Raw genomic sequence first — 16,664 nt, 5'->3', positions numbered from 1 at the left:
TTTTGGAAGGGTTCGAGACCTTCCATCAGCCTTTGTTAGCAACATGAGGTTAGTCAGATAAGACACCCAGCGTTGTTTCTTGTCCCTTCCCATGTTTCCTTTCAGTAAAGCTGTAATTGCCACAGTGGATCAGCCCCATGGTCTGGTCCAGAGGACCATCCCATAGAGGGACAGGTACAGGTTGAACCCAGGCAGGAGCAAGAAACCCTGCAGGAGCCAGTTACAGGCTAACCTGGCCCTAGGGAACATTTCATTTAACCTCTAAAAATTAAAGGTTAGCTCATGTCCTAAAGCAGGAAGATCCAATTCCTGCCTCCTGTGTTTTTTTGTTTGTTTGAATATTTATTGCAAGAGCTTTGCCTTTCCATATTCAACATTCAACCTGGTTTTAATTCTTGCTGAGCTCTTAGTTTCAACATTGCCTCGTGGCGACGAGTTCTACTGGTAAATGATGAGGCTTTGAGGAAAGATCATTCTTTTTATCGGTTTTAAACACACCACCTTCAATTTCAGTGAATTTCCCCAGGTTCTTATGAGACAAGATGAGACACATCCTACAACTATTCTTTATTTGCTATTCATGTTCTCCTTCAGGTAAACAAGCCAATCTGTCCGCTCACTCCTAATACAGAAACTCGTAAAAACTTATCCCCATGATTGGGTGAATGCAGCTTCTTTTTTTTACCAGCAGGCAAATAAAGGCAGTAGGGAACGTTTTCAAAAGACCTTCCCGTTAAATTTGTGGCATTTGCTGGCATTTGGACTGCTCTTGGTGGTCATCTAGCTTCTTTCAACTAACAAATAGCCCAGAAAGAGGAGCAGAGCAAAGTTGGCCAGTTTTTGTAGTTACTAGCTCCACTCTAGTTCACATGCACTGGCATTCTCCTGCTGGCCTCTTCACCCAACTGTGTTGAGTGAAGAAAGCTTCTTCTATTCTGTTTTAAAACTGTGTGTAAACATCAGCAAATGGGTGAAGAATGGGCTGTCTCTTAAGTAGGTTGTTTTTCATGTAGTTCTGTTGAGGTAAATGGGGAGACATGGGGAGGTGTCTGTGTTTAACCATGACACCATGGTACACACACTATACACAGTGCAAATAAAATTTAAAAACAATTACTGCTTAAGACAGCATACGGAGTGATTTCTGTAAACCTGTTATTTCTTGCCAGATTGAATGGGCTGGTTTGGGATGCTGATAGAAACCTTTTTATTATTTACCTTCCGCAGGTTGTAATTCGTTTTTGCACAACAGCTCAATACATTTACATTTAAGGGTTTTTAAAAAAATATTAATCTATTGGCTTATCTTGACAGATTTACGATGGAATAAAGTGTAGAGGAGTTACTGTGTTCATCCATTTACACTGTAAACTAATCTTGTCCCTGCATGTTGCTGCTTTTTCTTCCTTTTAAGCAGTATTCACAGTGTTTCGTAGCACTTTCTTCTCTATTTTCTTAGCAATGTACAGGTTTACTATGTTAATCCATATTAGGTTTATCTAATGACTGGCTGCCCAAACGGCTTAAAAATAATGGGTCTAAGTGTACATATACGTACTGATAGCTGGCTGAGCAGAAGGGGTGGGTTTGGAAGTATTTTTAGCAGGAAAGGAAAAAAAGAAAACAAATAGGTTTTTTTCAGATGGATTCAGAAGAGACTTTTGTCAAGATGCTTCTTATTTAAATATTTAGCAAATAATTAGCTTTCAGTGTAAACAAAAATCCATTTGTAAATCCTGAAGAATGTGAAGGAAAAGGTATTTTGAAAAGACTGCCTGGAAGCTGTACAATGTTAAAATAAGCTAGTCGTTTATATTGCTCTCAAAAAAATGGTACCAGATAAACACGCTTGTAATTCTTGAGCACTGTAGATGAAAATTGGATCAAGTTGGTTTTGAATTACAGTCAGGAAAATGATGTTGGAATACATGTGATGAACCACAGGAGAAAAGAAAGGGGTTTGAGGGTTTTTTTTTGCTGTAATTAAACTTCTGGCTATCATTATTTTGGCTATCATTAAAATTTGTCCTAGTAAGGGCTAAAATCCCCAAACTTTACACTGCAGCCTTGATTGAATCCTGCACAGGAGCTATTGCAGTGCAGAATCACAACTCCAGAGTCAGTTAGGAGTTTCTCGTATCTGAGGGCAGAATTTAGCGTCTTGTGCTATTCCAGGCTTGGTGTTGGGCTCGTTCCTAATCATTGAGGAGGGTTCTGGTAGATGTCAAGTGAAGAGAGGAATAGAGCACGCATCCTTCACCACTCAAGCCAGACAATGAAATTAGAAAATGGCACTGAGAGTTGATGTGAGAGAATTCCCCTGGATTCCTAGAGGAAGAATAAAACAAGAATGAATTGAATAATAAAAAAGAAAAAAAAGGAAAAGTAGGGGGGGTGATGCAGAAAGGAAGAGGGTGGAGGGAGAAAATAAATGAGAGAAACCTTCCCAGAAGCCTCCTCAGAACCTATTCAATAATAAAGTCCAACATTAAAAGCTGTGTTGACTTTTCACATAAAGGCGCGTGTACTGACTGTTTGGTCTTAGTTTCTGCTTCTGCATTTTTCAAATCTCTTACCGAGCGTTTTGCATGCATATGATGTTTGCAGCACTACCCGCTCTTATTTGAAGACTGTTTTCAGAAGTCATTATTGAACTATAGGATAAAAAGGTATAAGCATAATTACGTGTTAAAGAGAATAAATATGTTCTGCTAGATAGTTAACCAGATGAGGTTAAACAAGATAAGATGAATTCTGGTCTTTTTAGGAAACTGACAGTCTTCATTTTAAGCTACAATGTAAAGTGCTTTATCCTGAGATTAGGTATTGTGGCAGAAGCTAAAACTGCCTTTTTCCCCTAACCGTGCCAGAATACAACCTCCTTTTCTTTTTGCGCTAACAAGACTGCTTTACCACCACAGCCCACTCTAAGTAATTAAATCAATCCTTTGTACTTACCGTATTCTCCTCTAGTGACGGTACTAGATCTGATTATATGCTTCATGCATATTCAAAGTACGGCACTGACAGCTCTTTAATGAGCTCTTACTTAATCAGTACGAACAATGTTCATCTTGTTCTTTTTTTCCTCATACATTAGAGCTAGGAACAGTTGGGGAAAAAATGAAACATCCAGCATTCATTTGAAAAATATATTGTACTTTGAAAAGTGTCTAAGCTGGGGAAGTTGCATTCTGCCCTTTAAAAGTCTGATGGACAAATTGGATTACTAGTATTGGATTAAATAACAAATGGTTAGAGGAGAAATGAGAAAAGCTCGCTGTGATCACAGGCTTTAATATTTTTTGTTACTTATAAAGCTGAAGGGGTCTTTAACCAGTTATTAAAGTCAGGATTAATTTGTAATGGTCCAACTTACTAGCTTTAAAAGGGTTTTGTTGTTGTTGTTGTTGTTGTTTTTTTATCAAAAACAATAGTGTAATGCATGTATTGTGGAAAAAATATAAGTTTAAGATCTGTCGGCTATTAATAGATTTTCATCATCTTGTACTGGCCCAGATAAGGGGTTTGCATGCATGGGATCGATTTGTTCCCAAACATGGTTTTTGCTTCATTTAAATATTCTGTACAGTATTTTTTTTTTCCCCTGAGAACAACACAGATATTTTCCCAATTCTAATTTTCGAGCATTCATAGCAAGTCAATTCAATACTTCTTTTACACTTGCAAAGTGGAAACAAGCCCCTCCCCAGCAGCAGCAGCATTTTGCAGAGTGAAACTGTGTTGAAAAAAGGCTTTTTCTGTTATTTTTTATTTCAAAATTGCAAACGTGAATTTAGCCTTGCAGTAGCGCTGCAGTGGCAACACTCAGTTTTTCTTTGTTGAAAGTGTTTCGTGTGCATCCTTCCACCAAGGGCGGGGGGGCAAGTGGTAATGCTCTGATAGTAATGCATTTGCTGAAAAGAGTTATTTAAATTTCTTATATATGGGAGTTCATCTTTATTTTGCTTGCCTGGGAAGAATCTGTTTCGGCTCCATGCGCAAGAATTTAAAAGCTGATGGTCAACACATAAAATATCAGCATTGACTGCTATTACTATTTCACACATGTGTCATTTCACTGATCAAAAAGGCCTTCGCCGGGGTACAATTGGCCTTTTTCCAAATTGCAAGCTTTTTCTCAGCTTTTTCTTTTTTACTCTTTCTTCTTTTGTTGCTGCCCGGGGATTTGTGCCTATCGCAGCCGATATCACATGACCGGTGTCAGGGCATCACATGGGTCCAAAGCGAATACAAAAACAGATTAAAAATTCTGTAAAAACAATCAAGACTTTGTTAACTCACTTTTAAACCAGCCTATTCCATGGATAGTGCGTGTGTTTTGGTGGCAGCAAGAGGCACCTGTTCAGATCGGACTCGCCAGCTCCAAGCTTTACCTACATCTTTTCTCATTACATGTTGCAGCTAACTTTATTTAGGAGGAATGCGTTAATAGAAAGAAGGTTTTATCTCAAGTTTGAGTCCTCACCCTGAGATTACATGGCGTGAAATTCAAGTTCAGGTCCACCACTGAGTCAGACTCCTTTGAAACGTTTCCGTCTCCCATTTCTTTTTCAAGGCGTGCAAGAGCTTGCATTTATAATGGCACCTTTTAGCCGGAGATCCCAGACCACCCCAAAACCCACAAATTTACTGTCATAAATTGATGAAAAAATAGCCAGATATATCTGGTTACAAGAACTTTTTTCACCAGCAGCTTGGCAATGTGGCAATCTTGTGCGTCACAGAATAGACTGGTCATTTTGCAGATTAAAAAGAACAAGTTATCCCCTTTTTATTGCCCTCTCCCCTAAATAAATTTCAGCTACTTGGTGCATGCCAACAAAAGGTTTTTAATATTGGTTACCCTCTACTTCTAAAAGCAGACCCTATTAGATGGACCAACACAGCAGCACCTTTGATCTGTAACTTAACAGCAAAGTATACCTATGCGTTTTAATCCTCTTTGGGGGAGTGCTGAACTGCTGAATATTATTGTAAATGCCATGGTGTAATAATGTCTGCACAAAACCAGAAGTGGAGGTCTTGGTGGAGAGCATTTCTACATGAGAAATTTCTTCCTGCATTGCTCCAGTCATCCAGGAGCTGGACTCTGCTTCTTCTGCTTGGAAAAGGGCTGCATGGCCATCCCTGCTTCAGGATGCTCTGCCCTTCCCATCTCACTGCTAGCAAATCATGTACCCTAAAAGCATGCTTTCAGGAACAGTTTTGTCAACCAGGAGTTTCCCAGGGTGATAAGTGAATATGGAGGGATGTCTCACATCAGAAAGGAGAACATGCCAGATGGTGTACCTTATTCTTACTGCATGGGTCCACCATCTCACCCCAAGCTGACCCATTTCCCTGTTCATATTTTCTTTCCCTTGTGTGGATGCACAAAGCCCATAGGCCACAGTGGGGGGGATCAGGCAGTTTGGAGAAGGCTGGTGACCTTTCCTTGCACGCAGCAGGGTCATAGCCAGGTGAGGAGGTGATTCTCCCTGCAGATCTGGGCTTGCACACTACCGTGGCATCGGGGTGGGAACATGTGCATGGCAGGCACGTACGTGCAAGCATTTCAAACGCTCCCGTCCAGAAATTGAAAGCTTTCTTCTAGAGCAAAACAATATTTTTTCTGGTGTATTTCCAGCTTCTGGTGCTGGAAATTGCTTTTCTGCAACTAGGGATCCTGTGGTTTAAGTTAGTAAAGATAGCTTCCCCAAGCATACCAGCACCTTGCATTCGAGATTTCAAAACACTTAGCAAACACCAAAGAACTAAGTTTTAGCACCCTTGCGAGATGGGTACTGGTGATTGTCCCCATATTACACACATAGGCACTGAAACTCCTCAGAGGTCTGCCCACAGTTTCCCAGGGAAGCAGTGTCAGAGCTGGGGGCAGCATTCAGAAGACCCAGCTCCGCTCCTTTGCCATATTGCAAGTTTCTTCCCAGATTAATTTTAACCATGAGAAATATGTGAGTTTCATAATTCAATGAGGACCATGTAAACTTTGCTCCTCAGCTCAACTTGAGAGATGAGAGTGGCAGGTCACCACAGAGGCACAGTGTCCACATAGGACTTCGGTGAGGTTTCTCTTAGTCTCTGAGGTCAGAGAGAGTGGAATTCAGCTGAATGGCCCTGCTGTGTGCAAAGAAGCTGCTTGTCTGCCTTTCCCCCCGATGGTGCAGATGTGCTAACAGGGAGTCTTACAGAGCCTGGTAGAGCGTAGCACTGCCTGCAGGTAGGCTATGAAGGTCCCGATCCTCATCGTGCCTGGGACACAGTGATGGACATCGGCGGGGAGAAAGGATGCTTGTCCATGAATACTCATACGAGGACCCTTAGGCACCCAGACCCCAAAGTCACTTGTATTTGTGCAGATGTTCCCTTTCATAGCAGGTTGAGAAGAGAAGCAGCTCTTTCCAGCGCATCATCTGGAAGATTAGCCATAAGCACAGGTGCCCATGCCTTGGCCAAGGGTTCAGGATTACCAAGTCCTCTGCAGTTACTTTCATCCCTGCCACGTCATCCTGACTGTGCTGGGTTTGCATGGGTGGAGTAGATCTTGCCCACAAGGATTGTTTTTGTGTTTGGAAGCCTTTGATGACCAGGCATCTTCAAGCAGCAAGGTTTTCTTTCCTTGGGAACATTGCAACAATATAGCTCTTTTGGGAGAATTTAAAAGATATAGTACTTTTAAAAAGGTGTTTATTTGGGTTAGGGTATGAGCATGATAAAGAACACTAAAATAGATGCTGAAGATCAGCTGCTTTCAAATATTTATTTATGGAACAAGCAGGATTGTGTAGCAGGACTTGTAGTCATTTTTGCCGTTTGAGAGTATGCCTGGTAATGCTCAATGGTATTGGAGACCAGTGCTCCAATACCTAAAATGAAATTAATAGCTCAGTTTGGGAAATAACCACTTAAGTAATGAAATCCTTTTGATTGCAGGAAGAAACACAGAAGAAGAAGAAGCTATGATGCAGGAATGGTTCATGCTGGTTAATAAGAAGAATGCCTTAATAAGACGAATGAACCAGCTTTCTCTTCTGTAAGTATGGATGAGCACATGTGTTTACAAAAGGATGATTTGCTGGAATATTTACCCATCAGGTAGATGCAAAACATTTTTGCTCACATCCCATTAGACTTCAGATATATTCCCTGAAAAAGTGAGTAGTGTGGATGCTTTGTGGAACTCACAGAGTAACTTGCCTTTCTCATATTTCAGACTTGAAAATGAGAAGCATGCACTGACACAAGATTAGCCAAAGCTGTGAGAAACAAAAAGAGATATTAAGCACAGTTACATTTTCAAAGGCCCAGCAGTAAAATAAAATTACATTTTAGAAACACACAAATAGATTTGGAGTGTGCCTCATATGTGACAGGTAAAGACTGGAGAGAGAGCAAAATCTGAGTCACTACCTGCTTTGTAGAAATCCTCAATCCCATCATTGGTAGTTCAGCAGCACTGGACTGCTGAAAGGTTATTAGTGAATCAGTCACAGTGTGATGATGCACTGATACTGCAAAGTAAGGACAAATAAACTTTCTGGCTAGCACCAGGGAGGAAGGGGGGAGATGCTGCTCGTTTTTAGAGGCATTCTGCCCTCCGTGCTTCTTTTCCAGCTCCTTTCAGTTTGGTTATATTTCTTTCAGTAATGCCACCTAGTGTAGATGCCTGCATACTTCCCTGGGAAGAGCCTGTGCTCATGTATTTCCTGCCGTGTCTGAACTTGACAGAAGATTCTACCTTCAAAATATTAAACTTTCTAATCCCTTGTCTAATTTTCACTATTCATTAGGGCAGACTGTATATAGGATAATACTTACAGTGTCATATTATCTTGGTGAATAGGCTGATGCTGGAATTTGTTCGTTAGATCCGGGGAATGTGTTATACTTAGGACATTCCACAACAGCCGCTTCCAAGGATGAATATTAAATAATTGTGTCTTGTAGCACAATAGAGTTAAACTGATGGAATTAAAGCCAACATTACAGAAAATGAAGAAGCCCTGTGAATGAATACACCACCTGAGCAAGGTTTTAAGTTTGTGTATCATTTGTTTGGAGTAGCTTAAAGTTAAAGAGAAAAGTCAGTTACGAGTCCTAAAATCAATGTGAGTTAAAGGTTCTTTTAAGTGTTTAATGATTTAGTAATTAACATATTGATGAACTTTTGCAACTTGCCTAGGGAAAAAGAACATGACCTAGAAAGGCGCTACGAACTGCTGAACCGGGAGCTAAGAGCAATGCTCGCTATTGAAGGTAAGAGCAATGCTGGGTACTGAGGGAAGGAAAATGCTTGCTGCCGAAGGTGGCTATCTGAATGTACAAAACAGGGAGGCTTTTCTGGAGCCCAGTTAAGAGTTAATGCTGGTATTTACATCATTTCCAGTGATAGCACACAGCGAATATGCTGGATCTGCAGTCCCATTCTTAAGTTGTATTCAGGGGGAGAAAATAAAAGTCTTAATGTATGGGACAAAGAAATATTGTCTCATTGGAATAAACTTTGAAAACAAAATAAGGAGGAGGTAAAGAATATTTGTCCAGGGTTTATTACTTTTGTTGCAGTCATGTTCTCCTGGCTTTCCTGCAGCACTGAGCTGCTTTCAGTGCCGCAGAAAATGGAAGGGGTAACCCGCAGAAGGGAGCCTCCTTCCTCTTAGTCTTTCTGATCTGGGTTACAACAGTATCTCACTGGGAAAAAAAAAGAGGTCTCATACGTTTGCCAAGTAAATATTTCATCGCAAGCAACACCAGGATTAGTGCGATCCTTTGCACAGATTTTCTCCCTTCTCTGCAACTCTCCCGAGTTTAGTCACCTTACCTGAATGAAAACTCACGGGAAGATTGACACGCGGGATAAATGAAACAATTGCATCCTTTCCATAGGGCTTTCAAGTGAATTGTACAATAATCCTGGGGATGATTCATAATAAAAAATAAACATCCAGATAGCTTAAACCATTGCTTGCATTATTTTCTTATTTAAATATCTTAAGTGTTTTCTAATGCTGCACCGCTTATACCTCTCAGTCACAAATGCTGTCTTATAGTTCAAAGATGTTTGCTTTAAAGTTAATCCTTTGGGCTCTGTAAAATGGACCTTTTGTCTAATCAATGCAAATTGATTTTGCTATTCTGTATTGACCTCTCAACCCTTTGACTGTCCATGGTAATTTCTTTCTTCACCTGATAAGGTACCTGATCCATAATAAATCAATTCTAATTAGTTTGGAGACTTCGCTGGGAGCATAAGTTTGTAGGAAAAAAGCAGCAGGTTTCAGGTAGCTTTTTCATATCTCTCCATCTGTGGATATATTTTTTGCATAAGGCTACTTCCACTGTATTCTTGGATAAACTTGAATCATAAATATACACATTGCTTTGTGCAGAGACAGGCCGGATTAATTGGGAATCATACTAGTTAAATATTTAAAGCATTAAATACTTTAAAACCAGAGAGGAGCTAACAGATACTGTATTTAAATCCAAAATCTCAGTGTTTAACTGCCTCTTCCTTCCTTTTGCTGTCTTGGAACATCCTAGCAGCAGCCTTTGAATGTCTCACAGCCCGTGCCATTCACACACTGACTTGACTTGAACAAAAATCTCTCCTTTATTTTCTTCTTTATAAGTTCAGAGAAGGATACCAAAACCCACGAAAGTCCTCTTTTTTTTTCAATTCCTTTATTTTTGTGTGTGCTACTGGTGACATCATAAACAGGGATTTAGGGAGAAAACCAAAGTGCTGGAGGTCGGTGATTTCCTTCTATTATTTATACAGCAAAGTCCACATTTAACATTTTAACCCTCGGTAAGGTTGTTATTAGTCTGTGAGAACTTTTAGCAGCTATCTGCATTTACCCAAAAAACATACTAAAGGAGAAACTCTCCCAAGAAAATAACTGCAAACCCACAAGATACACATTTGTGACACCGCGCCTCTTGATGTGTGTGTCAGCACTGTATTGCTTTCTGTGTCCAACATACACTGGGGTGCCAATAAGCACCTTCTGGGAAGCACCAGTAAAACCACACCATTTATAGTGTGATTTCCCCAAAGAAGCATGGGCTGCCTGAACAGTGCTCCAAGGCCGTTTAGCTCATTGCTAGTGAGCGCTTGGTCTCTGTTAAAGAGGTGAAAAGACACATCTCACTTTTACCGGCACCAATTCCAAACCTGGAATATATGGGCAAGGAGAGAAAAAAAAATCTATCTGTGACAGGAGAGGACAGGTTTGTTTGTCCAAAAGGAAGGTAGAACACACCAGCCCAAACTGGAACTTAAAGGGAAAAGTCTTTGAAAGGTGATAATTACTGGTTTGGTAAATTGCTGTAACTCTTCCACGCGTGACTGTGCTGTTTAAAAATCTATCAACCGATTTATTTAGCTGGTTGATGACAGGAAAGGGGGAAAAAAAGAGAAAGAGAGAGCCTTGCAGAAGGTAGCAGCCTGCTGATGGCAGATAAAGGCAGTTTATTGGCGGCCGGCCTGCCCTGCCTGTGCAGGCAGCGTGTGGCAGCGCTGGCGTCTGGAGGTGCTGACCGTTATAATGTTCAGTGATGTGGAGCCTGTGTCCTCTTAGCCACCGCTAAAATGGAGGCACAGGCAGCTGAATGGCCTTTTGGAGTGTCGCAGCACTTCACGCGGAACACATGAATGACCGAGGGTGGTAGAAAAAGGCATACTTTTATTTCCCCCACCCTGTTCAGCCGTAGAGATAAAAGAGAGAGCTACGGCACTGCCTTCTTCAGGCTAGACAGTGTTCCTCTCTTTCTGCTGCTGAGACTGCTCTGACCGAGCGAGGCCTGAAATCCCTGCCTGATAGGCCAAAGAAAATACAGGTTACTGGTTTGTTTTGACCTGCGCCCATGGGAAGGCATTTTGGCTGTTGGGGGGCCGGCTCCTGTAAACAAGGTGCTGCATTTCAGAGGCTGGGTTTTGCCACGTCCGCGGCGGGATGCTTTACTTCCAGCCACCTTTCCTCTCGCTCCCTGTTTTATTTATTTCATTCAAGATTTAATGCCTCCTTGGGAAAGATAAGTTCATTTTTGCACACCTTGGGGTGGTGTGTTCATTTTCTGCCCAAGAAATGGATCTTCTTTTGGATTTTGTACATCTTGATTTATTCTTGGCTTATAGTTTGAAGTGGGTGCTCTTCTAAAAGGATTTATGCATAGGTTCACTATTTTTGTAGTTATGGTTTATATGATAAGCTTTTTATATTTAAAATCAATATGTAATCCTGTGGAGGAGCTTATCCTCTAAAACCCCATTTGTAAATCTATTTTAGCTTTGTTATACCGCGCAGCCACAGTATTCCATAGATTGATTAGGTTCAGCAGCAGAATCCTATCAAATGGCCTGCTCTGATGATGATGCAAACTCTTTCAGGATTGCTAGTTGACTGGAACTAAAGATAAGACCTGACTGCAATCCCCCAATGTGCTCTTTACAAAACTAGTGTTAATTTTCATCAAAGTGCCGGGCTTATTTATTATAGTGGCGAGGCTGAAGGTTTTACTATGAGAACTTTCGACCATTTCTATTAAAGCATTTCTATGGGAACCAGCCGCCTGTTTGCTCAAAGTAATTATCAGTTTGAGAGGAGAGGGTGGGGGTAAAAAAGACAATGTGAAGTCAATGAAGATGAATAATTGAAAACATTTCTACTTCGAAGTGAATTTAGCAAACTCTTGTCATTTTAAACTGCCTGTTGCAAGCGGTAGCATGGGGGGCTTTAGCTTTCAACACTTTTAGCTCATATACAGCCTCAGAGCTTAATCCTATTTTTGTCCAGAGTGTAGCTTTTATAACAGTATTATTCTGAAATCTTCAAATTAATCACAGCCCATATTGTAGCTTCCCAGAGCTGCAGTCAGGCTGGGTAAGTGTATGTGACAGGTGCTATAGGTAATCCTGGCTTAAAAGGCACAACAGGTAGGAATCAAACTTGAGCACAGTTGCTTTTTTAAATGTGGGGATGCTTCCCGAAAGTGCTGCCCTGCAATGTTTTGTTGGATAAAACAAAATCGCAATGTAATCACATAGGAAATGTTATTTGAATACTTTGCACTAGTTCCCCTTTCAACCAACTGCTGCTTGACTGTATTTGGGGAGCGGGAATGAGGGGGGGAATCAGGCTCCTTTTCTAGGAAACAAAACAAAAATGCAAGGGAATATTTCTGCCAGCAAGTTTTCCCATAGCTTATTTCAACGCTAATAATAAACAAATGCAGGAACAAAAAAGCCCGGTTTTGTTCCGTGAAGTCCTAATATGACGTTATTTACCCCACGGGGCTACAAGATGGGACAACAAAAAACATAGTGCTTAGAAAGAGACTTAGAGAAAAATAATAAAGGACTGAGCGAAACTTGCACTGAAGTATTTTGACTGGTGTTTGCTGTTTGAAAGCTTAAATTGCTGCTGAAACAGCAAAAGTGGGGGATGAAGAAGGAAAGAAAGAGAAAAAAAAATGAAAGGAAAAAGGAAAGAAAAAAAGAGACAGAAAGAGAGAAAGCAAAAGTTAGTTTTAAAAATCAAGAGTTTTTCACCCAAGTGAAAACCATCAAAATTGCAAAATAATTAAAGTCCAGGTAGAGGCGGTGGATTTCAGGTCCTTTCTCATCCAGAGCTTCCTCTGCCCAGATGTGTTGGGGAGCCCAGGTCTCCACACAATCGTCAGCAAAACCTGGGGGAAGGTTGGGGACCACATCTGCAGGCAGCAAAACCATGGTGAAATTCTCTACCAAGCCTCTCCTTTTCTGCCTGCCTCACTGCTGTTGCCCTTTGCAAGAGGGTTTTGTTACGCTGAGTTTGCGTTGCACACACAGGGGCTTTATATTTATGGGGGAAACCCTCCGGTTTTGGAAAGCTCGGGCTTGCAGAGGTGCAGAGCGGTGTGTTTTAAACGGGTTGAACCAAAGGAGCCGTCTCCAGACGGAGCGAAGGGGATAAACAGCGATGGAACTCGAGAGACTGCCTCGAGAATTAGCACCTAAAAGGTTGCTACCCAAATTAAAGCAGCTTTGTCGCTGGAGGAATGGCTTAGATTACCGGTGATTTTGGCTAGTAGCTTCAGTTCTTATCTGTGTACACCTGGAAAATCATTTCCTTAGCAACGGGAAGCAACACATTTAAAAGAGAAAAAGAGGAAGAAAAGGAAGGAAAGAAAGGAAAATAGGGAGAAAAAGGAGGAAAAGAAAGAGAAAAAAACTCCTGAGAAGTTTTGGCAGTTCCTAGGCAGGCCGATGCTCAGGGAAGGGCTCCCAGCTTGCGAGAGCCTTCCATGCATGTTCTCCTCTGCCGAGTGTGCCCGCACACACGTGTCGGTGGGGGTCTTCCCTGCGTGCGTGGGGACCCGTCACTCACTCGTGGGCCCAGGCGGACGGCGAGGGCGCGATAAAAGCGGTTGTACATTCCTGCCTCTCTGCCGCTCTCCCAACCTTTATTGCATGATGATGCATCTAATTTTTAATTTGTAAATACAAGGCTGAATTCCCTCTAGCACCACTTGCTTTCATACAGCTTCTGAGCGGTTTGCTGTCTTGAATAAATTTGGCTTTGGAGGGGGGTCAGGGGGATTTGAACCACCGCATTCTTGCGGGGTTTGTGAAGATTCACATGGTAACCGGTGGTGAGCATTGTTCGGGTTATCTGAATAAGCACCAGCCATGTGAGTTTTAACATGATCGCCCAGGGCAATGGAGAGCGCGGGGAGAAAGCCAAAAGGACTGCACCCTCTCTCCCCTTCGCCTTCGGAAAGCGCGGCCGGGGAGGAGAAGGAGGAAGGGGAAAAGGGGGGGGGGGGGAACACTGCCGGGCCGGTGGCGACGGCTTCTCCCGGTGGTGGGTTATGGGGTTTTTTGGAGCCGGTGTCCTCTTTCCCTCCCCGCTCCTCATTTGTCCTCCTATCTCCCTCATCATCTCCTGCTCCTGCTTTTCATTGTTTACCTTCTTAATGAGGGAGGCGGGGACGGCCGGGCCTTGACTGACAGCGACAAGCCCTTACGGACCGGCTGGAGGGCCGGAGGCTGCGGGGCGGCCCCGGGGGGCTCCGGCATGCGGGGCCGGGAAAAATCCCTTTGGGAAAAGCGGGGCGGCCCCGGGCTCCGCTGCGGGCCAGCGCTCGGGGGAGGGTGTGTGTGTGTGTGTGTGTGTGGAAGCTGGCCCCGCGCTACTCTGTAGCAAGTGTATTTTTACTTCAAAGCGGAAAATGCTAATTAACTGATACCTGCTTTTAAAGTTACTGCGAAGCATATGGTGCTCAGTGTGAGATTCCTCCGGCTGCTCAGAGCAAGCGAGGAATTAGCGAAGAAGAGAGCCGGGATGTAGGGAAACGGGGCTTTGCTCCTAGGAGGGAAAACTTAGTAAATGTCGGTGCCCGTCCAGGAGAAACAGTCGTGAAAGGAAAAGTTGTTGTTGATGATGATGATAATAATAATAAAACGAAAGAAACAAAACAAATAAAAGGGGCAGGGAACCCAAACAACCCCAAAGTCGCCTCTGAGCTCTCCCAGGCCGGGTGACGGGGAGGCGAAACACCGGCGGGTTGTGCTTGGCTCTGCGGTACTGCCCGCTGGGGAGAGCGGCACGGCCGGGCCGGGCCGGGCCGTACCGAGCTGTACCGTGCCTTGCTCCCCGGCAGCCGCTGACCGGTGTGTGCGTGTTTCGGTTTTCTCCCGCAGACTGGCAGAAGACGGAGGCGCAGAAGAGGCGAGAGCAGCTTCTGCTGGACGAACTCGTTATTCTCGTTAACAAACGGGACGCGCTGGTCAGGGACCTGGACGCCCAGGAGAAGCAGTGAGTCGGGAGAACGAGCTGGGGAGGGGGGGGGTCCCCTTCTCCACGGGAAGTTTGTGACGAGTCCGCGGGCGCTGTGGCCGTGGCCGGGTGTCGTTGCGGCCGCGCAGCCCCTCACCGCGCCTCCCGCCGCCTCTTTCCGCAGGGCCGAGGAAGAGGACGAGCATTTGGAGAGGACCCTCGAGCAAAACAAAGGCAAGATGGCCAAGAAGGAAGAGAAATGCGTCCTCCAGTGAGCGGCCTTCCCGCGGCGGTGGCAAAATCACAGCGCGGCTCTTTCTTACGTTTTTAAAATGCCGACAGGAGACTGGAAAGGAAACAAAAAAAAAGGAAAAAAAAAAAGGAAAAAATGTTTTGAAAAGGGAAAAAAAAATTAAAACTTTTTCCATTTTCTTAGGCCAGATCTAGGCTGCGCCGGGCCCCGCTCCGTTGTTTTTTGGTTTCCACTCAAGCGATCTCGCGTTGTGCCAGGGTTTCCGTGTGGGCTCAGCTCTCCTGCCGAAAGGCTTTGAAACGGAATCGCCGAGCCCCCGTGTGTGCGGCGGTGCCGGAGATGTACGGAGGAGCAGAAGAAAGAAAGTGCGTCCTGGATGCTGTAGCTGGAGGAGGGCTGAGTTTTGAAATAAATATGTTTTTGTCGTAATAGGATTAGAGAGGGGGATATAGGAAAAAAAAAATCATTGGGAACGTTTTCATCTAGTCCTGCCATATGTAATACTTAATAAGCTACCTACATTTTATAGTTAGGTCAGATCCACCCCAGTTATTATGATTAAAAATGTGCTGTATTTACCAGTGTTTTATTTCAGCAGTTTTACATGTCCCCGGGAGCAGAGCTGAGCCGCTCTGCTCTACTCGGGGGGTTCCTCCGCCGGAGTCAGCGCAGAGCCCGGGGAGCGGCAGGGACCGGCCCGGTGCCTCCCCCTGCGTCCCCCGCGGGCCCGGGCCGCCGCTCCGCGTTATTTATTGCGCCCGGGCCGCGTCCACCCCGCGCCCGCCCCCCCCCCCCCCCCCCCCGTCGTGTGTCCCCACGCGTGTCCCGCGCTCGCATCGTCCCTTCGTGGAGCTCGTCTCGTTTATTTATTACAATACCGAGTCATATATAAGATTTTCAATAAAAGCCGACTCTTTCTTACCGTAAACTGCCGCGTTCCTCTTTACCTGGGGTGCTCCTTCCATCCCTCCCTCCTTCCCTCCAGCGCCGGCTGGGGAGGGGGTCCCGGGCCCCGGGAAGGGCCCGACTCGGCGTGGGGCAGAGGGACCCCGCCGCTCCGCCCGTACCGCAACGAAACCCACCAGAGGGAAAAGTTTTTCGTTTGCTTTTAATAAAACGCAGCTCGCGGAGGGGGAAGCGAAACTTCTCCCGACGGGGCCGATGCTCCCGGCGCGGGCGAAGCCGCTGCCGCGCAAGGAGCGCACCCGCGGGAAGCGGGGCCGGAGGGAGCCCAAACCCTGCAGGGGCTCGGTTGCCGGCTGGGAGGTACCCCCGGACCCCAGCATCGCCGGAGGCTCCGGGTGCAACTGCGACCCGCTCCCACCAAAACCTCACCCGGGGAGGACGGGGCGCCCGGCCTTGGGTGGGCGGCAGGCGGGCCGCGGGCTGTGCCGGTGCCCGCCGGTGGGTTTGGTCCCGTGAGAAGTTGGGGGGGATGCGGGGAGGGCCCTCGGCCTAATCACAACAATACAGATGGGGGGGGGAGGTCCACGGTCGCGGGGAGCAGCGGAGGGGAGCGGAGAGGGGAGCGCGGCAAAGACCGCGGTGCTGCCTGCCCGGGGAGCACCGGGAGCTGCTGAGCCCGAAGCTCCGGGAGGGGGGGGGTCCCGGTCGCACATCACACC

At 44.8% G+C, this 16,664-nt stretch overlaps 1 protein-coding gene across 11 annotated transcripts in view; it reads left to right on the top strand.

Annotated features, from left to right (window-relative positions):
• EHBP1 (EH domain binding protein 1) overlaps nucleotides 1-15,967 on the top strand; it is a 228,173-nt gene extending 212,206 nt beyond the window's left edge. For all 11 annotated transcript variants that reach the window (XM_062614292.1, XM_062614298.1, XM_062614297.1 and 8 more), the window contains 4 exons: nucleotides 6,958-7,057; nucleotides 8,207-8,280; nucleotides 14,711-14,825; nucleotides 14,971-15,967. In XM_062614292.1, the coding sequence (XP_062470276.1) occupies nucleotides 6,958-7,057; nucleotides 8,207-8,280; nucleotides 14,711-14,825; nucleotides 14,971-15,061 (380 nt within the window). In that variant the 3' untranslated portion in view covers nucleotides 15,062-15,967. The remainder of the gene's footprint in view (nucleotides 1-6,957; nucleotides 7,058-8,206; nucleotides 8,281-14,710; nucleotides 14,826-14,970) is intronic.
• Nucleotides 15,968-16,664: the final 697 nt, after the last annotated feature.

Source organism: Pezoporus occidentalis, unplaced genomic scaffold (assembly GCF_034315485.1).
Source record: "Pezoporus occidentalis ecotype Australia unplaced genomic scaffold, CSIRO_AGI_Poc_V1 ctg175, whole genome shotgun sequence".
Taxonomy (NCBI): domain Eukaryota; kingdom Metazoa; phylum Chordata; class Aves; order Psittaciformes; family Psittacidae; genus Pezoporus; species Pezoporus occidentalis.
Note: the sequence above shows the minus strand (reverse complement) of the source record. Positions and strands in the feature narration are given on the sequence as shown.